The sequence below is a fragment of the Hevea brasiliensis genome, chromosome 9 (assembly GCF_030052815.1).
Source record: "Hevea brasiliensis isolate MT/VB/25A 57/8 chromosome 9, ASM3005281v1, whole genome shotgun sequence".
NCBI lineage: Eukaryota > Viridiplantae > Streptophyta > Magnoliopsida > Malpighiales > Euphorbiaceae > Hevea > Hevea brasiliensis.
The window spans coordinates 89,296,475-89,323,164 of NC_079501.1; the positions used below are offsets into that span (position 1 = coordinate 89,296,475).

The window sequence follows — 26,690 nt, forward strand, 5'->3', positions numbered from 1 at the left end:
AAAATGTAAGGACTTGTTTGTAAACAAAATGGGAAACTATACTTAAATGTTCCATAAGTTTATACTTTTAGCGTTCAAGGCCTAAGCTTTCTTTTTTATGACAATTCAGGGCATGTGCTTTCGGCCTTTTGTACTTAGGTGCTAAAATAAAATAAGTACTAAAATGTTAACATGACATTAACATCGGCGCCATGTTAACTTTTTCCTATAACATTAATACTTACTTAGCATCCTTTTAATGTTGTTAGTCACTTAGTCCCTATAACATCAATATATATATAAATTGCAACTCATGAGCAAGATATCATCAACCAATAATCCTATCGGTTGCCAACCTATAATAGAAGAAGAAATATCATGAATAAGCAGCTAAGATTTAGACTCAAACTGAAGAAAATCATAAACACAAGGTTTTCTAAAACATGTTAATGCAAATACTCTATGATCCATCATTTGATTCATTAGTCTCTAAAATAATCACATGTAAACATGAGTTGTTAAGTATTTCATAGTTTTAATGCACATTATTTGTAAAATAACAAATGCTTCACAAATGGTTGAATTGAATCCTCTAAAGAGCCAAGAACCAAACAACGTGCTTTCATAGTTTTTCTTAAGAGTAATGAACTCTCTTTATCAGTGTCCAAAAAACACCCAAGTATGGCCCTTAAATATATGATATGGCCACCTTTGGCCAATGGTCATACCTTCTTGTATGGACAATACGTAATTGCCATATCGTTACAATAATCACTTCTTTTTTTCTTTTTTAATACGCAAATAGAAAGAGAGTGGATCCAGGTTGACTCAAATGGATGACTTAAACCATATTTCTTTTAAAGAGAGATTGAAGAGTATGACTAAGCTCTTAGCTACAAGAACATCAAAAACACCATCCACCTATATCATTTTTCTTCAATTCCTAAAGTTTAATATTCAATTGCAACTGTCGATTATGAGATACTGAATCAAAAGCATTATGAAGTTCTTACCAAACTGAATCAAACTGTTCCTCAATTAGCGAAGAAAGTAACTTGGAAAGGAGTATTTGATCACACTGAAACCAAGTTTGATAAGCAAGATTAGGAACAATTTGATTAGGAGAAGAGGTGGAGGGAATGGTTTTTGATGGTGTAGAAGAATAACCATCAACAAAGCTATGAAGATTTTGGTAGTTTAGAAGAGGAACAAATTGCATTTTCTAGGCTAAAATATTTTTGGTATTTAGCTTAACAAAAAAGTTGTGACTTGTGGATGAAGTAGAAAAGGTTGTGGTGGCCATAGCTGGTTGAGAATCAGCAGTTTTGGATGTAATAATCATGGCTCTGATACCAAGTAAATGATAATGATTAAAAAGGTTTTTTGTGCATTGATTGAGCAATGGAGTTACAACTTATATAGGAATTACAAACAAAGGAAATGCTAAGAAGCAAATATTATGATAAGAGATGAGAAACAGATAAAGCTAAAAAGATTTATACAAATAATACAAGTGGTTAAAGAGAGAAATGAATGTATATCCTTAACTTTCCTTGCAGACAATACAACCTGGCCCAAATAAACATTAACCACCGCTCTTAAGCCACCATAGAGGACCCTTATAAATAATACAGGTGGTTAAAGAGAGAAATGAATGTATATTTTTAACTTTCCTCGTAAACAATATAACCTAGCCCAAATAAACATGAACTGCCACTCTTAAGCCACCATAGAGGACCCTTGCATTATTGCAGTATCTATAGAGCAAGGTAAGGTATCCATGAGACAACACCACATGAAATGTTAGACTTGCAATGGAAGTAGCAAAAACCAAACCAATTTCAATCCTTACCAAGCAAAGGACTAGCTAAAGAGACATCATATTAGAATTAGTCCATCCTTGAGTCAAAACATATCCTGACTTCATAAAATAAATCCCATTCTTATATTGAGACCAAAAAGAGTATCTAGTGGAAAGAAAAAAAAAAAGGCTCAAATTAATCTTTGACTCAAAAGAAAGGAAAACCTATCTCATCATATCAACCTTTAATGTCCTATTGACTCTATTAATAAGCACATCCAATATAGTAGTTAGCGAAAGAACTTCTATAGTAACTTTTTCACATGAGGACCACCATTCAACTAGTTATCAGATGAAACATTAATAGAGCAACCATCACAACATGCCAGCATAGACCTTACAGAGATTAAATTAATAAAATTAGAAGGTTTGTCTAAAATTATAAAAAGCTTATAAAGGTTTTGATTTTTTTTGCATTTAGACTTTATGTTTATTGAAAAGTGTAAGTCAAGTTGGAGGAATTGTAAATAAGAGAAGAAATATAAGTGATGTAAGGAGATGACTTACTTTAATTCATTTGTAGTCGGTGATGTATGCATTTTATGTCATCATTTAGGTATAATTTTTGCATATAATTTATCCTTGTTCATAGCTATTACTATAGATATTAGCATATATTTAGTCAATTTTGCCTTTTTACACTTTTTAGTTTAATTTTTGGAATTTATTTGTTTTGTAGGTTAAATTTGAAGAATTTTGGTGTATTTTGATCAGAGCAGCCATTTGAAAGAAATTAGAGTTGAATTGCAAAATTTTAAAATTAAGTTGAAGAAATCGAAAGTTGCACAACCTGTGACTTGTGTCACAGGTTGTGTCGTTGTCAGATATGAAGTTTTTCTCGGGTAGAAGGTTTCACAACCTGCGACACAAGGCACGATACAACCGATTCAGCTTGTGTCCTTTTAATGAAAATGGTTGACGTGGCACTTTCGTCCCTCTGATTTAATACATCACTTTCTCCAGAATCTTCTGCCTTTTTACCCATTCTAGGGCAGACCTCTGAACCATATCAAAACTTCTTTTTCTCTTTCTTTCCAAAAGAATGAGAAAAAGAGGGAGATTTTGCAAGAGAGAGAGAGAGAGGAAGAGGAGCTCGTGAAATCGTTTTGCAGCAGCAGCAGAGGACGTTTTCTGCAACACTCCAGCAGCAGATTCTTTATCATTTTATTGGGTTTTTCTGTTCCTTAGCTTAGATTTTCATTATTTCTTCATTTATATACTTGGGTTTGTCTTGAAATCATGATTTGTAAGTAGATCTTTGAGATTCTAGAGATGGGTTTGTAAATATTGCTTTATATTGTGGCTTTTGAACTGATTTAGTCATTTAAATGAGATTTGCTGCATTTTGATTTATTGCTTGTGAGTTTGTTGCCTTGCTTGATGAATGGGCCCTCATTAAGTTAAGTTTTAATCATTGACAGATGGACTAAAAAGTGAATGTTTGGGATAAGTAATCTTGCAATAAACTTAGTTTTCTTGGTGTTGGAGATAAGCTAAGAAGATTAAGGGGACTTTCAAAAAATCAATTAGAACTTTAATTGGGTTTTTATCAGGTTTGAAATACTATGAAAATACGGTTTGATTTGATGAATACCAACTTTGAAATGCTTGCAAAATGTTTCAAAGAACTAAGAATTGATTTCCCTCAAAATTGCAATTCTCATGTGTTTGGCTAAATTTGGGATAAACTACATGCAAACAATATTGAAAACCCTATCTCTAGAATCACTTTAATTTTTATTGAATTTAGATTGAATTCCTCCCAATTTCATAATTAGCAATTTCAATCTAAATTTTGGTAATCTAGTTTAATTAATTTAGTTAATTATTTGATTTAGCTTAAATTCCTCAAATACCAATTTTAAATTTTAAATTTCATTTTTTTTATATCTTTAAATTTTACCATTCTAATTAGCTTATCCTTTTATTTTCAATTTAAGCACAATTCCATATGGGAACGATATTATTTTTAAAACTATACTACTGTGACTCGTGCACTTGCGGAAGCTATTTCACAGTTAACACATCAAGTTTTTGACGCCGTTGCAGGAGAATTGTCTGTTTTTAAGTTGGATTTTAATTGTTTTAAACTGATTAGAATTTTTATTTTCTTTTATTTTCACTGCTGTTTCTTGTATTTTTCAGGTACTTTTCTTGTTTATGAGACGATTGAAAAGCACAAGTGACAGTTCAACCCTGAAATTAAAAAATTATGTCGAGCCAACAAAAAGGAATCTAAGAGGAGAAATGAAGCAGAAAAAGAAGAACAACAAAGGTTTAACCAAGAGGAAAAAATTGAAAATATGGAGAATCAAAATAGAGCTATTGGTGGAGATAATAGAGGAAATGAGCAAAATAAGTAGAATGAAGTTGTTAATCAAAATGATCCTCAGAGAAGATCCATGTTAGATTATGCTTTTCCTAGATGTGCAAATGTGAGATATAACAAACCTATCATTAGAGCTAATCAATTTGAGTTAAAGACTGGTCTCATTCAAATGGTTCAGAATTCACAATTTGGAGGTAGTCCACTTGAAAATCCTCATTCTCATTTGAAGAAATTTTTTATGATATGTGGTACATAAAGGCAGCCTGGAGTTTCAGATGAAGTGATTCGGCTCACCTTATTTCCATTCTCTCTTCGGGATTCAGCATTAGAGTGGTATGACTCACTTCCACAAGCGACTATAGCTACTTGAGAGCAGCTATCTCAGGCTTTTCTATCTCAGTTTTTCCCACTTGGGAAGACCACTCATTTGAGGAATTTGATGGTAGCTTTTAAACCAAGGGATGATGAAACTTTGTATGAATCTTGGATGAGATTTAAGGAGCTTGAAAGGCAATGTCCTCATCATGAAATACCCAAATGGATGATTGTTCAGAATTTCTACACCAGAGTTACTCCATCCATAAGAAACACAATTGATTCACAAGCAGGAGGAGATTTCATGAGAATGACAAGTGAAGAATCCTATGATTTATTAGAGAAGATTGCTCATAATACCCATTTATGGGGAAATCCTAGAGCACTTGAGCCAAAGAAGGCTGGGATTTATGAACTTGACTCAGTTAGCTACATGAATGCAAGATTTGATCAGTTAACTCAGCTTCTTAGTGATTTTTGCACAAAGGCAACAACCTCAACTCCTACAACTATGCAACAAGTTGCCTACACAAATGGAACCCAAAGTTGTGGAGTTGATTACTCTTCTTATGGTGATGATTATTTGCAAGAACAAGCTGCTTATGCAGGAGGTTATCAACAAAAACCTATGGGAAATTCTTACTCTAATGTGAACAACTCAACATGGAGACCATAATCAACTTTTGCTCAACAAGGTCAAAGCTCAAATTGTGCTCATAACCAGCAGTATATGCAGCAAAATAGGCCTTAATTTCAGCCTCAATTTCAGCCCATAAGGCAGCCACAACCTGGATATCAAGCAAAAGCACAACAATCCCTTCCACCTCATGAACCGAAGCCAACCTTAGAAAGCATGATGGAGAAATTTTTTGCTGAACAAAGCAAGATGAATAGAAAATTGGAGGAAGAAATGCAACACATGAGACAAACCATGGATCAATTACAAGCCCACAATCATATGTTGGAGACTCAATTGGCTCAACAAGCGAGCTCATCAGGAAGTAAATCCTATGGCAAACTACCTAGCCAACCACAAAACCCTCATGAACAATGTAAGGTTGTGACTTTGAGAAATGGTAAGAAAGTTGGTCAAGAGAGTGAAAACAAGAGAGAAGAAAAAGAGAGCACAAAAGAAAAAATTCAGTTGAGAGCAACAAAAATGAAAAAGAAGAAGAAAGCAAAAGTGAGCAAGATGAGGGAGAGAAACCATACATCCCACCTGAGCCTTTCAAGCCCACCCTTCCCTACCCTCAAAGATTCATCAAGCATAAGCTAGACAAACAATTTGGTAAATTTCTTGAAGTGCTAAAGAAGTTGTATATCAATGTGCCATTCACTGAGGCACTATCCCAAATGCCAAGTTATGCCAAGTTTTTGAAGGAGATTCTTACCAACAAGAGAAGGCTAGAAGATTATGATACCATCAACTTGGGAGAGCAATGTAGTGCTATAATTAATTCAGAAGAAGTTACCTCCTAAACTCAAAGATCTGGTTGTGTTTTCCATTCCTTGTTATATAGGTGATAATTGTGTGGCAAATGCCTTATGTGACCTTGGAGCTAGTGTTAGCCTAATGCCACTTTCAATATATGAGAAGTTGAATATGGGAGAGTTGAAGCCCACAAACATGTATCTTTCATTGGCTGACCGTTCAATTAAGTATCCAGAAGGCATTCTAGAAAATGTGCCTATCAAGGTTGGAAAATTCTATATTCCGGTAGACTTTGTCATTTTAGATATGGAAGAAGACACAAAAATTCCTATCTTATTGGGAAGACCCTTTTCGGCAACAGCTGGTGCATTAATTGATGTAAAGGGTGAGAAATTGACACTTAGAGTGGGAGATGATCAAATGATATTCAACATCAATCCAGCCATGAAAAAGAAACATGAAGAAGTTGAGTCTTGTTTGTGGGTAGACATTATTGATGAGATTGTTCAAGAGCATTTTAGAAAAAGCTATCTATAAGACCCTCTTGAAAATTGCTTAGTCCATGGTGGGAGCATTGATGATGACAATCACAACATAGCTGATTTTGCATAACACTTGGAGAGCTCTCCACCACATCCTGAAGCCACAATTTTTTAGCTTGAAGAAGTGCAAACTTTGGAGATTAAACCACCATCATTAAAGGTAGAAGATGCCCTAAAGGTAGATCTTAAACCTCTTCCTTCCAACCTCAAGTATGCCTTTCTTGGACCTAATGGAACATATCCTACTATAATTAATGCATCTTTGACTGATATTGAGATTGAAAAATTATTGAGAGTTTTGAGAGAATATAGGAGAGTTTTGGGTTATGCAATTGACGATATAAAGGGAATTAGTCCAACAATCTGTATGCATAGGATTTCCTAGAGTCAAATAGTAGACCTTCTATTGAACACCAAAGAAGATTAAATCCTACAAGGAAGGATGTTGTGAAAAAGGAAATCCTGAAATTATAAACTGCTGGACACAAAAGATTTTTTGCAACTTGATGAGTTAGAAGAATTGAGACTTGATGCTTATGAAAATGCTAGGATCTATAAAGAAAGAACTAAAAAATGGCATGATAAGCATATCAAGAAAAAGGACTTTAAAGAAGGAGATTTTGTGCTCTTATTCAATTCAAGGTTGAAATTTTTTCCAGGAAAATTAAAATCAAGGTGGTCATGTTCATTTAAAGTTGTGAAAGTTTTCCCTCATGGTGCTGTGGAAATTTTTAGTGAAAAATCTGATATATTTCAAGGTAAATGGGCAAAGGTTAAGGCATTATTCAGTTGGTGAGCCAATTGAGAAGATAGCAACCTGCTATCTCTCTCATTCTCCATAAAATTTTGGTTGAGTAAGGTCAAGTTAAAGGCCTAAACTTAGCATTTCTGGGCATAAATCACAATTTTTCATTAATTCTTTATTTCTTTCATATATTTGTTTTAAGTTTTTCCATACTCTTTATTTAGAGTTTGACATTGTTCTAATTTTCTTGTGCAGATGGGATACAATTCATTGCAAGCAAATGAGCATTAGTCATTTTGTTTTTATTCTAGTTTTAAATTTCAGCTTTAAATTTTAGTTTTAAATTTGTTCACTTATACTTTTCATCTTTCTATTGTTGATTATTTGCTAGTCGATTTTGCAGAACTCATTGCCCTTTTTGTTAATTTTAAGAGGAAGTTTTTCCAAACTTTGTCATCTTGGCTTAAAAAGAAAATTATTTGAATGTGGATGTGTGAATTGGTGCTTTAAAAATTTTTAATGAGTGTTTGATGAACATAGCAGGTTGAGCAATTAGAATTCATGTTATGAATGTCTGATTACTTGAAATTTAATTTGTTTCAATTTTTTTCAGGTACTGTGTAATTTTGTCAAATTTGGGCAGAAAATTTCACAACCTGCGGCACAATCAATTTTAGTTATGTCGTAACTTGTGTTCACTGAGCGCAATTTGGGCAGAAGGTTTCACAACCTGCGGCACAATCGATTTTGGTTGTGTCGTAGCTTGTATTCACTAGGCAACATTTGGGCAGAAAGTTTCACAACTTTTGGCACAACTTACATCCCTGTGTTTTAACTTGTGTCGTTTATTTGGTTTTACAGGTTGACAACTCAATTCACCAGAATGGGCCTGCGACCAACCCCATGCCCAAAAGTCCACTAACCCATTTGATTTAAAAAAAAAAAAAGAAAAAAAAACACTAACTAACTAAACCAAATCCATTCCCAAGAGCCCATTATCATTTCCTTTTTACCAAAAAACCTACCCCTAACTAACAAAGCCCAAAGCCCATAACCCATATTCAAAACCCCTCACTTTTACTCCCTAACCTGAACCCATACTCGATACCCAAAATCCCCACTACCCCCTTCTTTCTCTCGTTATAACCCCCGACATAACCATAATCTCCGCCCCTGTTCCTTCCCTCACGCCACAATTCTCGCCATAACCCAAGACCCACAACCACATTCTTCTTCTTCTACTCCTTCCTCGTCTCCTTCTTCTTTGTTTTTTTTTTTTTTTTGGCTCTTTCTCTTCCATTTTCGCCATGACCGATTCCCTTCTTTCCTTGAAAACTCTCCTCCCCAACTCCACAGCAATCACCAAAAGCACCACCACCTCTACCAGATGGCAAGGGAAAAGGAGTTATCATTCGTGACTGACCAGCTTTTAGTTTCAGTTTACATATTTCGTGTCTTTATTTTAGTTGCTTAATTAATTAGTGTTTTTAGCGACTTGTTTATTTAATATTTTGCTTGTGTTGCTTTTCTTTTATTTGAAACATTTGTCATTCAGTATTTTTTTTTTTAGTTACTCATAAGTACATTTTTCTTTTGAATCTTTAGTGCTTTGCTCACTTGCTTTTGATATGCTACTTCGGAGTTTCACTTGATGAGTGGATATCTCATGGTTATATTTTTTGAAGCTTAACCTCCCTATTTCAACTTTTTGAGTTTAATTGCTTTAATGGATTCCATTCCACTATTTTTTTTGCAATGAGTGTAGCAGCTGTCCAAATTTTATTTAATTAAATTGGCTGCACCTTCAATGAGGTAACAATTCTTATCTTAGCTTGTGTCATTTTCAGCACAAGTTGTGCTACCACTTATGAAACAGGGTACCTCTTATCCACTTTAGGCTTACATATCCATTCTTTATGCACATAATAGCTACCTATTTCCTGCACAGTATTTGAGAGAACCTATTGAATTTATAGCCAAATTATCCCATTCCTTACAATCTTTTAACATTGAGGACAATGTCCAATCTGAGTATGGGAGAGAGGGTAAATTTTTTGCAAAAATTATTTTTCCTTTTCATTTGCATATAGTGACATACTCATTCATTAATTCATACTTGTACATATTCATATATATACACTGCATATAGCTTCATATACTTAGTTATGCATACTTAGTTGCATATAGGTTCATTATACATTTATACATTCATGCATTTCATTTATTCATTTAAAATTTTTGGATTTTTTAAACCAATCTTTGAATTCCAGAAGTTGCTTATTCAAGCAATCTAACTTGCCTTTAGATGGTTAGTGGAATGAAAGTTTCCAGTTGGGTATAAAGTCTTAAGCATTATTCTTTCTCTTACTTAATAGCTGAAAATTAATATATTCATCTAGGTAAGCAGATTCTGATTAGTTATTTTGAGTTTTTGAGTGCCTGAATAAGCCTTTAAGGAAGAAAATGGTCATTGTCGTCTCACCATTCCTAGAACAAGCATCTTAGATCTTTCAAAGTGAAATTTTTAACTTGCATTTTATAAGAATATGATTTAGGCATTCCTTCATATTTTAAACCTCACATTTAGCCTTAACCTACCTTAATTTTATTTCAACCATTGCAAACCCCCCTTGAACCTTAATTCCCTAATTTCTTTGGAACCCAAATCATTTACCTAGCCATAAAACCTAAACACTACCACCTATTTATGAGAATAATATTTTAGCAATTAAGTGCACATAAAAAAAAAAACTTGGAGGATTGAAATATCTTGAAAAGTGCTAGAGTAATTGTGAAAAACTGATAAAAAAAAAGGGTCACCAAAAAATCCCAAAGGTAATTTTGGGTGTAACATGAAATAGGGACAAGTACAAAATCAAAAGAGTATAAAAAGTAGTTCCTTTATATAATCACTGTGATAGTACTTGAGATTCATTGTGAATTTCTTTCCTCTTGATAAAAAAAAAAAAAGAATATTGGATGCACTTTGAGTTTTATGATTAATATTATTCTCATATTTTATTTTCCTTATTGCCTTTCTTTGTTAACCACAATTTTACCTTATTTGACCCCATTATAACCCTTAAAAGACCTAATGATTCTTTGAAAAATGCTTGTTACATTAGTGGAGTTAGATCTTTTATGCTTGCATATGGGTTTGGCAATATAATCCTCCATACATTACTCACCATCTAATTGAGACACATTGGCTATCTATTCCATTTAGGTTTGTTTAGGCACAATTGACTCTTGTAGTTGGTTGGTATTTGTTGCTTGGGTTGATTGGTTAATTCTTAGCTATTCTGTAATTGTTGAGAGTGATTGCTTCATTCTTTGTGCTTTGCTAGTGGGAATTTGGAATATTGGTGGCTAGAGGTAAGTTAGTGGTTTGGATTAGTGATTTTTGTGTTTTCAAAGACTGATTCTATTCCCTTCCAAATGAGTTTTAATGAAATTTTGCTTGGGGACAAGCAAGAGTTTGAGTATGGGAGAATTTGATGCATGCATTTTATATCATCATTTAGGTATAATTTTTGCACATAATTTACCCTTGTTCATAGCTATTACTATAGATATTAGCATATATTTAGTCAATTTTACCTTTTTACACTTCTTAGTTTAATTTTTGAAATTTATTTATTTTGTAGGTTAAATTTGAAGAATTTTGGTGTATTTTGATCAGAGCAGCCATTTGGAAGAAATTAGAGTTAAATTGCAAAATTTTAAAGTTGAGCTAAAGAAACCGAAAGTTGCACAACCTGTGACACAGCTTGTGTTACAGGTTGTGTCATTGTCAGATTTAAGTTTTTCTCGGGCAGAAGGTTTCACAACCTGCGACACAAGGAGCGACACAACCGATTCAGCTTGTGTCGTTTTAATGAAAATGGCTGACGTGGCACTTTCGTCCCTCTAATTTAATACATCACTTTCTCCAGAATCTTCTGCCTTTTTACCCATTTTAGGGCAAACCTCTGAACCATATAAAAACTTCTTTTTCTCTTTCTTTCCAAAAGAAGGAGAAAAAGAGGGAGATTTTGCAAGAGAGAGAGAGAGGAAGAGGAGCTCGTGAAATCGTTTTACAGCAGCATCAGAAACCATTTTCTGCAACACTCCAGCAGCAGATTTTTCATCATTTTACTGGGTTTTTCTGTTCCTTAGCTTAGATTTTCATTATTTCTTTATTTATATACTTGGGTTTGTCTTGAAACCATAATTTGTGAGTAAATCTTTGAGATTCTAGAGATGGGTTTGTAAATATTGCTTTGTATTGTGGTTTTTGAACTGATTTAGTCATTTAAATGAGATTTGCTGCATTTTAATTTATTGCTTGCAAGCTTGTTGCTGTGCTTGATGAATGGGCCCTCATTAAGTTAAGTTTTAATCATTGACAGATGTACTGAAAAGTGAATGTTTGTGATAGATAATCTTGCAATAAACTTAGTTTTCTTGGTGTTAGAGATAAGCTAAGAGGATTAAGGGGACTTTCAAAAAATCAATTATAGCTTTAATTGGGTTTTTATCAGGTTTGAAATACCGTGAAAATAGGGTTTGATTTGATGAATACCAACTTTGAAATGCTTGAAAAATGTTTCAAATAACTAAGAATCGATTTCCCTCAAAATTGCAATTCTCATGTGTTTGGCTAAATTGGGGATAAACCATATGCAAACAATATTGAAAATCCTATCTCTAGAATCACTTTAATTTTTATTAAATTTAGATTTAATTCCTCCCAATTTCATAATTAGCAATTTCAATTTAAATTTTGGTAATCTAGTTTAATTAATTTAGTTAATTGTTTGATTTAGCTTAAATTCTTCAAATACCAATTTTAAATTTTAAATTTCATTTTTTTTATATCTTTAAATTTTATCATTCTAATTAGCTTATCATTTTATTTTCAATTTAAGCACAATTCCCAGTGGAAATAATATTATTTTTAAAACTATACTACTGTGACCCATGCACTTGCGGAAGCTATTTCACAGTTAACACATCAGTCGGCCATAATTGGAGATATATGTGTATTTTTAAAGAGGATTGAAATTTATTTATGATGGCAATCAACTAATAATAGGGATGAAATCTCATAAATTATACTATATGCTTCATATTTTATTTTTTGGTACACATGCACTATTCTTGATACAATTCAATTAGCAGAAAATTATAGGATGTAAAAAAAAAAGCAACCTCGGTATCTTAAAGTGCCTATATATCTAAACTCAAGCATTAGCAATCCAACAATCTTTATAGTAGTAAGAGGAGTAGGAGCGGCGGCAGCAACAGCAGTAATTTTTATAATGGTAAGTAGTTTTCATAAATGTGTAAGTCATACCATTAGATTGTAAATATTATTTAACACACACACATATAAGGTTATTTTATATTGTTACTTTATACCAATTGTTCTCTTAAATTTTTAGAAATCAAATGATCTATAACATTATATTATATACAAAAATACAATATAAAATTACATATAAAAAAGATTAACTAACAAGTATATAGAATGAGTAAAGATAACGTGGACGTTAATAAAATAGCTAGTGTATATAAGTAGCTATTATTTTTATGTAAGTTACAATATATTAATATTTATTTATTCTATACACCTATAATTTTATAAAGTACATCTATATATAATTTTGTTTTCATTTTTTTTTCTTTTTACACTACTTTTATACTTTTCATATTATTAATATTATATTTTAGCATACTATTAATATTACTAAATAAAGATAATAATTGAATATATTATATTTTTTTAATATATTAAGAGGATATAAAAAAATTTTGATATTTTAAAATAATGAAAATAATCATATGATTTAACTAACCTTAAATTATTCCATATTTTTAATCAATATCTCAATTATGTTGCTATAATTTTTTTTTTTTTTGGTTATTTTTATTACAAAATCTTGATTGATTAAAAAATTTGAGAGATAAAAAATATAGTCTACATAAAAAGTAATAAAATAAAATATGAAGTAATTAACAAAAAAATAAATATTATATCATTTTCATATATTAAAATTAGAAATATATAAATTATTAAAATTATTATTAAATATACAATATTATTTTTTTAATGTATATACATCTCATGATATGCATATATTTATTATTATTATTATTATTATTATTATTATTATTATTATTATTATTATTATTATTATTATTATTATTATTATTATTATTATTATTATTATTATATTTCATCCACTGTTATACAATAATTTATAAGATTGATGAATAAATCTTTAATAATGCCCATTGAATTATATTTTAGTGAACTAGTTTTGAAGGATTAATAATTTAATTGAAAAAGATTGACTTAAAATTTTAAAATTTCTTAACTATTATAATTGATAAAAATATTTTCTTTTAAAACATATATATATATATATATATATATATATATATATATATATACTAAAAAAGTCAAAATTAAGATAATAAGATCAATAAAATCTAATAGAATTAATTTATATTAAGATTAGATTATCAAATTATAATGTAAGGTCAACTTTATAATCACAAAAAAATTTATTAACATAAAAATATTTTTGCTTGATGAGAATATATATTTATATAATATATAAATGTACGAAGAGAGGAGCGAATATTAGCTTTATCCAAATTGCCTTTTATTATTTAAAGTATTTATAATTATATTTTTTATTATTTTAATTTAACTTTAGAATTTATATAAATTTAAAATTTTTATGACTTAAGATTTTATAATCTATATAATTTTAAAGTTTATATAAATTTAAAACTCTTAATCCTACTTGTATTTAAATTTTACTCAATTAAATTTTTATTATAACATAATTTAAAATAAAATTTTATAAAAATACTTTCACAATTTATATTATTTACAAAAATAGAAAATATTTTATTTATATGAATAACTTTTTTAATGAATCTTAATAAAATTTTATCTCTATTATAATTATTTATGAAAAATATTTTAATACAATAATATTTAAATATACATATAAAAGCAAGAAAAAAATTAATTTTTATAAGTCAAACATGTGAATTCTTTTATTATTTTTTTGAAATTTTCTTTTAATTTAATTTCTTATAAATTTATTTAAAAAACATTTCATGTAAAATAAATTTATATTTTTAATTATAAATATATTTCTAAAATTTTTAATTATTGCATTAATATATATGTTGGTAAATTTATCGATAAGCTTTATATATATAAATATATGCAACAAAGGAAAAATATTATAAAAAATTAATATTCGTTTATTTATAAAAAAAAATATTTAATTATGGTATGTAATATATAATAAAACTGTATGAATCTAAAATTTTTAGATAATATATAATTATGCATATAAAATAAATTATATATATAAGAAAAAAAATATAAATAAATAATTATATATTATTTAAAAACTTGAGTTTAATTATAAAATTAATATAATTAATAGGATGACTAAATTTTATAATACTGATTTTTTATTTTAAAATAATACATTATTAAAAATTTAAAAATATTAATGTGTGTATATATAAAAAATATAATAACTTTTTAATAATATAATTCTATCTTAAATTTACAAATAGTAAATACATATAAAAAGAATTAAAAATCATACTGTAAATATAGAATTGTTATTTTAATTATACTCAACTCAACTCAACTCAACTAAACTAAGCCTTTATCCCAAAAATTTGGGATTGGCTATATGGATTCGCTTTCTCCACTCTAAACGATTTTGGGTTAAATCTTCAGAAATGTGTAATGCTTCTAGGTTATGTTGTACTACTGTTCTCCAAGTCAATTTAGGTCTACCCATTTTTTTTCTATCCTCTAACCTAATGTGTTCTACTTGTCTAACTAGAGCCTCCGTATGTCTACGCTTCACATGACCAAACCACCTCAATCTCTCTTCTCTCAACTTATCTTCAATTGACACCATTCCTACCTTTTCTCTAATACTCTCATTACGGACTTTATCTAGTCTAATATGGCCACTCATCCACCTTAACATTCTCATCTCTGTAATTCTTATCTTAGATGCATATGACTCTTTCATTGCCCAACACTCACTACCATATAACATAGCCGGTCGTATGGTTGTACGGTAGAATTGTTATTTTAATTATATTTAAATATAAATATAAATTAATATTTGATATAAAAAGAGTTCAATTTTTATAAATATAAATATTATATCATTTAATAGAATTTTCATTTTTTTTAGATTTAATAACTTCTTTTATTAAAATTTGATATTTATTTTTAGAAAAATTATTTAAAAAAAATTAATTTAAAAATATGCTATAAGTTAATTTAATAAAATATTTTACTGTAAACTGAATAATTGTTTATACACTTTTTACTATAATCATTTCAATTAAAATTAATAATATGCTAACATTAGTATTTTTTTATTCTATTAATATAGATTTTTTATTTTTTAAATATTAAAATAGATTTTTTAGTTATTAATTTATTAGTATTAATATATTTGTCAATCTTATTTTAAAGTTTTCTCATATATGAAATTATGTAAAATATTATATATCAAATAAAAATTAATAATATTGATATTTGTTAATATGAGTGTTTGCAATTAATTTTAGCAAACAAAAATTAAAAATTGAATTGAAAATAACTAGAAATAAAAAATATCAACATTATATATATGAAACTATAATAAATTAAATTTATTTATTATATCTAAAATTATTAAAAAGATTTGATAAAAATTTAAATTTTTTATGCCGATTATATATGTTACAAAAAAAATTATAAAATATTAAAAGTTAATTAGTCTTATAAGCCCAATACTTTATTATTAAAGAAATTTAACATAAAAATATATGAAGCAATAAAATAATAAATAGTTAAATTTATGTAGTTATAAAACACTAATTATAAAATTAAATTATAATAATAAATTTTTTACAATATATTTCATTTCTATAATTTTTTATTTTCATTAATGTACCTTCATTTTCATTAACTCAATTTAAAAATTATAAATGTACATACAACATATATATCATGAAAAATGAAAAATTATTATATTATCATAATAATAATCAAAATAATAATAATAATAATAATATTGTATAAAAAATTAATCAAAAATCTTGTATAAAAATATTAAAATTACGCATACATACAACTAGTGCAGAAAAAGTGCAATGCATATTTTGAAAAAAACTAATATATATATATATATATATATATATATATATATATATATATATATTAATGTTTTTTAAATTTTAATATTTTATTTAATTAAAAAAATTAAAAAATTTTACATCTTAAAATTAGTAAAAAAAATTAAAATTATATTAATCAATAAAATTATAAATATATAGTGCAATACAAAAGCATTTAGCTAATTGATATATTACATGTCTAAGTTATATAGCTTTTTGTAATAAAAAATTCTCCTCCATTTAGAGAATACTATCCCATAATTGAAATAATATTTTATTTAAATTAAGCGCTATTTGCCATTTTATTGAAAGGCCAAAAAGTTGCTTTTTTTTAAATATTATTTTGATAGTATTAAAACATAATTTTAAAAAATTATATTAAAATTTTTATAATTAAAATATATTGAAATTAATTTTAATCATTAGAGATAATCTCTCTTATTAAATAAAAGGAACGTCTCTATTTGAAACATCTTCCCTCAACATAATAGATATAACTTATTAACTCAAATTACTAATAACATAATTACAACAACTTAAAATTAAAAAATGAAAAGGTGCATTTAGGTATCATGTGATTTAATCCTTTTATTAAAAGGGATTAAGATTTTGTTGTAAAAAAAAGACTAAAGTTTCTTTTTTTACACTTGAGGATTTATGCTTTAACGTCGTTAGCACTTAAGTAATAAAGTGAGTAACATCGTTTAAAAGAAAATGATGACAAAAAGCCAATGTGACAGGAAAGAGCTGGCGTCGCACTGTGCCAAAGCCACACCAATGCTATGTCAACATTTTAATATTTACTTTATTTTGGCACTTAGGTGCAAAAGGTTATAAATACAGGCCCTGAATTGCAAAAAAAAAAAAAAAATTGAAAGCTCAAGCCCTGAATTGCTAAAGAAATGAAAGGTCACAAAAACACAAGACATGTAAGTGTACTCTCCTTTTTTATTTACAAATAAGTTCTTATGGCTTGATAAATAAGTTTCTAAATATTATAATTATTTAATAATATAATTATAATATTCAGAAAAAAAGATAATTAAACGTAACCCCTTTGCCCCTCTCTCTCTCTCTCTCTCTCCTTCTTTCCTTTCCTATTTGTGTCTCTCTCCCTCTCTCTCCCTGCATATTATAATTATATTATTAAATAATAATAATATTTATGGACTTATTTATAAATAAAATGGAACGGTTCACTTATATGTTCTATATGTTTGCACTTTTAGCATTCAATGCCTGAATTTTCTTTTTCCTGATAATTCAAGGCATGTGCTTTCAGCCTTTTATGTACTTACATGCCAAAATAAAATAAGTACTAAAAATGTTGACATGACACTGATATCAGTGCCATGTCAATTTTTTCCTGTCACATCAGTGCTTAGTCAGTATTTTTTAATGTTGTTAGTCACTTAGTCCCTTTGTACTTTTTCGATAAATATATATATAATTAAAATTGCAACTCATGAGCAAGATATCATAAACCAATAATCCTATTGATTGCAAACCTGTAATAAAAGAAGAAATATCATGAATAAGCATTTGAGAGTTAGACTCCAACTGAAGAAAATCATAAACATAAGGTTTCTAAATCTTGTTAATGCAAATACTCTATGGTCCATCATTTGATTCATTAGTCTCTAAAATAATCACATGCAAACGCTTTCATAGTTTAAATGTACTTTATCTAGAAAATAACAAATACTCCATAAATTGTTGAATTGAGAGTCTTCTAAAGAGCCAAGAACCAAACAAAGTGCACACTTAATGGACATATAAAATTGCAAACTTGTTTGTTATGTTTTCTCTATTTACTTTCATAGTGTTTCTTAAGAGTAATGAACTCTCTTTATCAATGTCAAAAAACACTCGAGTATGGCCTTTAAATATATGATATGACCAACTTTAGCCAATAGTCATGTCTTCTTGCATGGACAATACATAAATGCCATGCAGTTATAATAATCACTTCTTTTTTTCTTTTTTAATACACAAATGAAAGAGTGTGGAATCAGGTTGGCCCACATGGGTGACTTGAATCATATTTTTTTTAAAGAGAGGTCAAAGAGTATAACTAAGCTCTTAGCTACGAGAACATCGAAAACACCATCCACCCATATCATTTTTCTTCAATTCTTGAAGTTCAATATTTAATTGCAATTGCTGGCTTTGAGATATTGAATCAAAAGCATTATGAAGTGCCTACCAAACTTCATATGAAGTGGTCAATCTAATTACATAAGGAAAATTATCCTCAGTCAGTGAAGAAAGTAACTTTGAAAGGAGCATCTGGTTAGGGATGAGCATTATTCGGTTTAAACTGAATAAACTAAACCGAACCGCCTTAATTCGATATTTCAGTTCAGTTTTTAAAATAATTCGGTTTAGTTCGATTTTATATGATAAAAATTTCGGTTATTTCGGTTCGATTCGGTTTTGAAGAGAAAAAAATTGGTTAAACTGAACCGAACCAAATAGTAATTTTATTTATTCAAATCAAATCAAATTGAACCGAACTGATTTTTAAATTGATTTATTTTTATGGGAATTTATGAATTATATATATATTTGATCTAATTTTGATTTTGGTTTGAACCTAATAACCATTAATCAATGAAATTAAATAATTTATATATATATAAATTATTTAATTTCATTGATTAATGGTTATTAGGTTCAAACCAAAATCAAAATTAGATCAAACAACTTGAAAATCAAGTTTAAATTAATAAATCAATAAAAAATGAAACGAACAGAACTGAAATAGAGTAGTTCGGTTCGATTCAATTTTTCATCCATTTTGGTTCAGTTGTGTTTCTAAAATCTGTAATTTGATTTTTATAATTTAATATGGTTCGGTTTGAACCGAATGCTCACCCCTACATCTAGTCATGCTAAAACCACGTTTGATAAATAGGATTAGGAATAATTTGATTAGGCGAAGAGGTGGAGGGAATGGTGTTTGATGGTGTAAAAGAATAACCATCAACAAATCTATGAAGATTTTTGTAGTTTAGAAGGGGAACAAATTGCATTTTCGAAGCTAAAAAATTTTTGATATTTAGCTTAACAGAAAAGATGTGACTTGCAGATTAAGGAGAAAAGGTTGGGGTAGCCATGGCTAGTTGAGAATCAATGGTTTCAGATGCAATACTCATGGCTCTGATACCATGTAAATGATAATGATTGAGAAGATTTTCTATGTATTGATTGAGTAATGGAGTTACAACTTATATAGGAATTACAAACAAAGGATAAGTGTTGTTATAAGAGATAAGAAATAAATTATAAGAAACAAATACTGTGATAAGAGACAAGAAACATATACAACTAAAAGGATTTATGCAAATAATACAAGTGGTTGAAGAGAGAAATGAATGTGTATCCTTAGCATTCCTTGTAGATAATATAGCTTGGCCCTAATAATCATGAACCACAACTCTTAAGCCAGCCATAAAGGACCTTTGCATTACTGCAACATCTATGGGGTAAGGTAAGGTATCCATGAGAAGACACCACATGAAATGTCAGACTTGCAATGAAGGCAGCAAAAACCAAATCAATTTCCAATCCATACCGAGCGAAGGACCAACTAAAGAGACATCATATTAGAATTAGTCAATCCTTAAGTCATAACATATCCTGACCTCATAGAATAAATCTCATTCTTAGACCGAGAACAAAAAGAGAATCTGGTGGAAAGTAAAAGGGAGGCTCAAATTAATCTCCAACTCAAAGGGAAGGAAAAGCTGTCTCACCATATCAGCTTTCCATGTCCTATTAACTCTATTCATAAGCACATCCAGTGTAGTAATTAGCAAAAGAACCTCTATAGTAACTTTTTCAAATAAGGACCACTGTTCAACTAGTTATCTGATGAAATATTAATAAAACAACCATCACAACACGCCAGCATAAACCTTATAAAGATTAAATTGATAAAATTAAAAGGTTTGTTTAAAATTGGAAAAAGCTTAAAAAGGTTTTTGATTTTTTAAGTCATTTAGACTTTATGTTTATTGAGAAGTGTAAGTCAGGTTGGAGGAGTTGCAAAAAAGACAAAAAGCATAAGTGATGTAAGGAGATGACTTACATTCAGTAGTTTGTAGTCAACCATAATTGGAGACATATGTATATTTTCAGGAAGACTCAAATTTGTTTATGATGACAATCAACTAATAACAAGGATGAAATCTTCTAAATTATACTATATGCTTTTATATTTTATTTTCTATGTGTTATACTATTCTTGACATAATTCAATTAACAAAATATTATAAGATGCCGAATAACTAGGGTATATAAGTAGTTATTATTATTAGGTAAGTTACAATATATTAACATATATTAATTCCACACGCTTATAATTATATATATATAATTTTGTTTTCATTTTTTTATTTTTACACTACCTTTTATGCTTTTCAGATTATTAATATTATATTTTAGAACACTACTAATATTATTAAATAAAGATAATACTTTAATATATTAAAAGAATATAAAAATTTTGATATTTTAAAATAATGAAAATGATCATACAATTTAACTAACCTTAAATTATTCCACATCTTTGATCAATATCTCTATTATGTTTTTATTATTTTTTTTTGTTATTTTTATTATGAAATCTTAATTGATTAAAAAATTTAAGAGATAAAAATATAGTTTACGTAGAAAGTAATAAACAAAAAAATAAAATATTATATCATTTCATATATTAGAATTATAAATATAGAAATTATTAAAATTATTATTAAATATACAATATTGTTTTTTTAATGTTCATACATCTTATAATATGCATATATTTATTATATTTTTTCAGAATTTCTTAATATATTTCATCAATAATTTATAAGATTGATGAATAAATCTTTAATAATATCCATTGAATTATATTTTAGTGAATTAATTTTGAAGGAATTAATAATTTAATTGAATAAGATTGAATTAAAATTATATATAAACAAACTATGAACTAAAAAGTATCAAAATTAAGATAATAAGATCAATAAAATCTAATAGAATTAATTTTTATTAAGATTAGATTATCAAATTATAGTGTATGGTCAATTTTTATAATCATAAAAAATTTTGTTAACATAAAAATAGTTTTACCTGATGAGAAATATATATATATATATATATATATATATATATATATATATATATATATATATATAATACTTATTTTTATTCTTAAATATTTTAATTCTTAAATTTCTATAAATATCTTTTTTAATTTTTTTTTAATTTTTAATATTTTATTTAATTAAAAATTTAAAATTTTACATCGTAAAATTAATAAAAAAATTAAAATTATATTACGCAATAAAATTATAAATATATCGTGCAATTCAAAACCATTTAGCTAGTTGATATATTACATGGCTAAGTAATTTAGCTTTTTGTAATAAAAATTGATCCTCCATTTAGAGAATTCTATTTCATAATTGAAATAATATTTTATTTAAATTAAGCTTTATTTGCTATTATATTGAAAGGCCAAAAGTTGATTTTTTAAAAAAAAAAATATTTTAATAATATTAAAAATTAATTTAAAAAATTATATGAAAATATTTATAATTAAAATATATTGAAATTAATTTTAATTTAATTTATAATACACTAAGTTATATTTTTCTTAGAAGGTGTTTTAATTTTTAATTTATTAAATTATGTTATTTAATTTATAAATTAATTTAAAAATAAATAATTAATTATTTAATTAAATTATAAAAATTAAATTTAAAAAATTTAAATATTTAATTAAAATACTTAAAAAGATTTTAATTTATCAAAATGATAATATATATATATATATATATATATATATATATATATATAATTGAGTACTATAATTATTAAGATAAAGATAGTATTAATATTTTAAAATTATTAAAATATCATAATATTTTAATTAATATTAATTTTTTTTTTAATTTACAAATAAAATCAAAAACTAATCTATTGATAATTTTTACCCTTTTACAGTTTTATGGTAAGTTTTAGTGCTCCAATAAAAAAAAAATAATAATAATAATTATAAAAATAAAAATTATTCTTTTCATTTGATTTAATCCATGCGCTTTCTACTCCATCTCATGTGAGATTACTTGCTGCTGCTCCTCTTGCGCGCGCTCTCTCTCTCTCTCTCTCTCTGCTTTGGCTTCCACTTCCAGATCTGATCCTAGAAATAGTTAAGGTATGTTTTGAAACCCTTTTTATTTATCTTCTTCTACCTTAGATTTTGAGAGTTGTGCCAATTTTTCTTGGCTTTCACTCTATTGATTTGATATTTTCACTTCACATTATTTTCCAATTTTGCTTAATCTCACTACTTGAAGTGGTAGCTGTAAGCTAAAAATGTAATTTCATTTGGTAGATCTGTCGTTGCTTTGTAATTTTGCATTGGACACTTCTCCCCTTGGAGGATTTTGTGTGCTTTTTTTTTTCTTTGTAATGACTCTTACTTGAAGAGAATGAGGATGATATGGTTTTTGGATAATTTTCTGTTTCATACATTGTATTGGAACTGCAATGAGGTAGATCGATGCTGCTATTTTGCCTGGTTGTAGTTGTAGGTAGCTTATTTATTTAGGAATAGAAGGTATGAGATATGGGAAGCCTTGCCCTTCCTTTATCTTTAGGTTTTATATTTTGCTTGTTTTGATTTTTGTTGTTTAACCTATGCTTTTGCTTGTTTGTTTTAGCTTTCCTGTTTTGCAACTTGTTTATGAATTGCATAGCCTACTGTCAACCACTTGCTTTTGTAATGGAATGCAATCTACAGTTGAATGCAATCCTAGATTAAGCCTCAAAGTTAAGCTTTGAAGTGATTTTTATGAATTTCACTCAGAGGTGAGATTGAATCAGAAGCCTAAAAGCTTTTTTTTTTTAATAACAGCAATTTGTGTCATTCAGGCTTGCTTACTCCCTGTGTTAGAATTTTTAAGTAGTCTAAGATAAGTTTGCAATGCGGGTGAGTGGTGGTTTTGGCCTTTGTGTTCACTACTATTTAAAGAAAATAAATGGGTTCACTGCTCCTTCCTAGCACGCTGTTTCACATCCTTTTGTAATACTTCACTGAGTAGCATAATTTTTTGTCTTATCAAGCGCAAATGATCATAAAATTAGCTGGAGATTGACCTGGATATGTGGAGGACAGGTTTAATTCTGTGCAAATAATAGAAATAAGTAAAACTGTGGTCAATTTTTTGGAGCATATTGGGGGAGGATGCAAATATCTGGTTCAGGTAGGAGGCATAAGGTTAAAATGTTGGGTTCTGCTTTAATTAGTTATATTTCAATTTGTCGATTGACCTTTATTAGGCAACATAATATCTTCTTAAAATGCATGGCTAGCATGACAATTTACTTCAACTACTTAATTAAGTTTTCAGTCAGAAAAAAAAAAGTTTGGGTAGCGCAGGTAGTAACAATTGGGCTTGGGAAGATATGGGTAGTGCAAAGTAAATTCTAAAAGGTTTGAGATGGGTTCAGGTAGTAAATATCTAATAGGGTTTGGGTTTGGGTAACCTCAATTTCACAAGTATCCTACGGCCTACCTCTCTTCATTTATTTGTTAAATTAATTTATTGAGTCATGTTTTGCTAATCGTAGGTCATATTCTTTAAACTAGGGGCAGTTCTCTATTTTGTGTTTAGCTGAATTCTGTTACTTCTCTTTTTAGGAAGTTCTGCAATGATAGAGAGTGCACGAATTCAGCTGAACCGATGGCAACAGGCTGCAGTTGCGCTTGGCTCTGCAGTGGGTGCATTGGTAGACCCACGAAGAGCAGATTTGATAGCAGCTCTTGGAGAAACAACTGGGAAGCCTGCTTTTGAAAGGGTTCTTGAGAGGATGAAGAGAAGCCCAGAAGGCAGAGTGAGTCTCTTTGTTCAGATTTCTTCTTCTTCAGTATATTTTTTTTTCTTTTAATTTGGATTTGTGAAATATTAAATGTTGATTTGGGAAAGTCCACTATATTTTATGATTGATGAACCATTTAAGATTTCCTGTTATGATTGCTCTTTTTATCAATGTCTTACCTACTAATGCAGTCACGAAATCTTGTGTCCCTTACTCCCTTTGGCTTTTGACTACTCATGTTCTTAGATGAAATGTTTATAATGAAAAAGATGTTAGTTTTGGTTGTCTAGCAGACTTGATGGCAATAGAAAATCCAAATTGTGAATGATATTTGAAATAATTTCTGGGAGCCACTTACTAAGGATATCTCTGGAACTCTTTGTTGTATTTTCAAAGTAAGAGTTGGCACATATTCAATTTATATGAATACTGTAATCAGAAGTGTATCTGGGCTGTTGAACACAGCGCTAATACGGCATAAGCTCACTATTTCCTTTTTTAAATAGCATCCACAGTTACAAGTAATAAGCTCCTATGATGGACTGCCAGTGAATTAACCTCACAGCTAGTTGAAAAAGTGGCGTTAATCTAAAATCATCAATTTTTCTATCATTCTCTGGCTTGTTGTCAGACTTCAGGTGCATACCAATCTTTTCTTCCCTTTCCCTTACAGAATATACCTCTTATTTTTGGGCAATTGCTAGAGCCTTTTTTTTTTTTTTTTTGTGGTGATTGATATTGATAACAATAGAATGTCAATGGGTGTTTTGGGCAAGTGGGGGCTAGTGGGCCTTTTAGTTTACGGTGGGCTCACCATCATTGTGGATTTCAGGGGATTGTTTGTGAATCCCATGGCGTCATTCAACTGGTAAAGCCTAGAAAGCTGGACCTATTGTAAAGATACTTCCCTTAAGATATATGATTTGATCTATATTTTGGTCTGTTTATCTAACGATTTAGCTGTTCTTTAAGATTTTATGTTGAAGAGAACTTTTTGTGTGAAGAAGCCTAAAAAATTAAGATCAAATTTCCCCATGAAAGGGTTCTGTCTGAATCTTTGTTTGTGCATGTCTATGAAAGCTAATCATGTATGACACTCATGTTGCAATTAGAAAAACCAACAAACTTATCTTTTTAACAGGCGGTTCTCTTAGAGAGACCACGTGTTATATCTGCAAAAGTGGGGCATGCATGGGAGTTGCCAGCAAACACATTTGGTGCTTCTGTCTGAAGCTTTGTTTGTGCATGTCTATGAAAGCTAATCATGTATGACACTCATGTTGCAATTAGAAAAACCAACAAACTTATCTTTTTAACAGGCGGTTCTCTTGGAGAGACCACGTGTTATATCTGCAAAAGTGGGGCATGCATGGGAGTTGCCAGCAAACACATTTGGTGCTGCCTATGCAAGATTCATGGGATCCAGAAACTTTTCCCCAGATGATCGCCCTCCTGTGCGGTTTATGGACACAGACGAACTGGCATACGTAGCCATGAGAGCTAGAGAAGTGCATGACTTCTGGCACACCCTATTTGACCTCCCCACGAACCTAATTGGTGAGTCAGCACTGAAGGTGATAGAGTTTGAACAAATGTACCTTCCAATGTGTCTAATGTCTGTTGTAGGGGGCACAGCAAGATTTAGTGAGAAGCAAAGAAGATTGTTCTTTCAGAGCTACTTCCCATGGGCCATCCGAGCTGGAATGCAGTGCACAAATCTCATGTGTGTATATTATGAGAAGCACTTTCATGAGGAATTAGATGATGTCCGCAGAAAATGGGGTATAATTCCTGCTCCTATTGCTCCTAAACAAGATATAGCCTGATTGAGGATTACTTTACCGTGTCACTCAGAAAAATATGTACAGAAATAAAGAAAGATTTGTTGGCGAACATGATATTGTTTCTTCATTACATGTTATTTATGTTCACTAGCAAGCCTCTCAAGACATGCATATTCATTTGTGCATGAGTGAGTGTGTATGCTTGGATAATCCATGCTGCATTTATATTGAGCGAATTCATTTATGTTTTAATAGCATTGACAAGGGACCACAAAATATTGGTCTGTAACAGCTGTATTTATAAAACTGACTTTTTCCCCCTTTCTGCACTTCTTGAGCTATTGCTGATGGCATTGTTACTAGTTCAGGTCCTCGCTGTTGTTTCTAGTTATTCCTAGTTGTGAATGGAATGGTAGATTAATATTTGATGATATGGCAGATTCCTATTGATGGTATTTAACTCTTCCTACCATTGAGAACCCTTCAATTCATTTGTCATGTGCATGGATGTCAAAGGGTTGGATATTTATGGATATCTAATTTAATTAAACTCTAATGAATAGGAATGAGCATTTGGCTAATCAAATTAAATCAAATTGAATTTTCAACTAACTGAATTAT

The 26,690-nt window shown here is 29.0% G+C and overlaps 1 protein-coding gene and 1 non-coding gene across 2 annotated transcripts; one reads left to right on the forward strand and one right to left on the reverse strand.

Annotated features, from left to right (window-relative positions):
- Positions 1-4,593: 4,593 nt before the first annotated feature.
- Positions 4,594-4,700, reverse strand: LOC131183591 (small nucleolar RNA R71). Its single transcript, XR_009151634.1, has one exon. It is a non-coding gene; the product is annotated as a small nucleolar RNA R71 (small nucleolar RNA).
- Positions 4,701-22,477: 17,777 nt separating this feature from the next.
- Positions 22,478-26,398, forward strand: LOC110634777 (ubiquinone biosynthesis protein COQ4 homolog, mitochondrial). Its single transcript, XM_021783916.2, has 3 exons — positions 22,478-22,618; positions 24,107-24,300; positions 25,605-26,398. The coding sequence occupies exons 2-3, from the start codon at positions 24,118-24,120 to the stop codon at positions 26,109-26,111; spliced, it is 690 nt and encodes a 229-aa protein (XP_021639608.2). The 5' UTR covers positions 22,478-22,618; positions 24,107-24,117; the 3' UTR covers positions 26,112-26,398.
- The last annotated feature ends 292 nt before the right edge of the window (positions 26,399-26,690 follow it).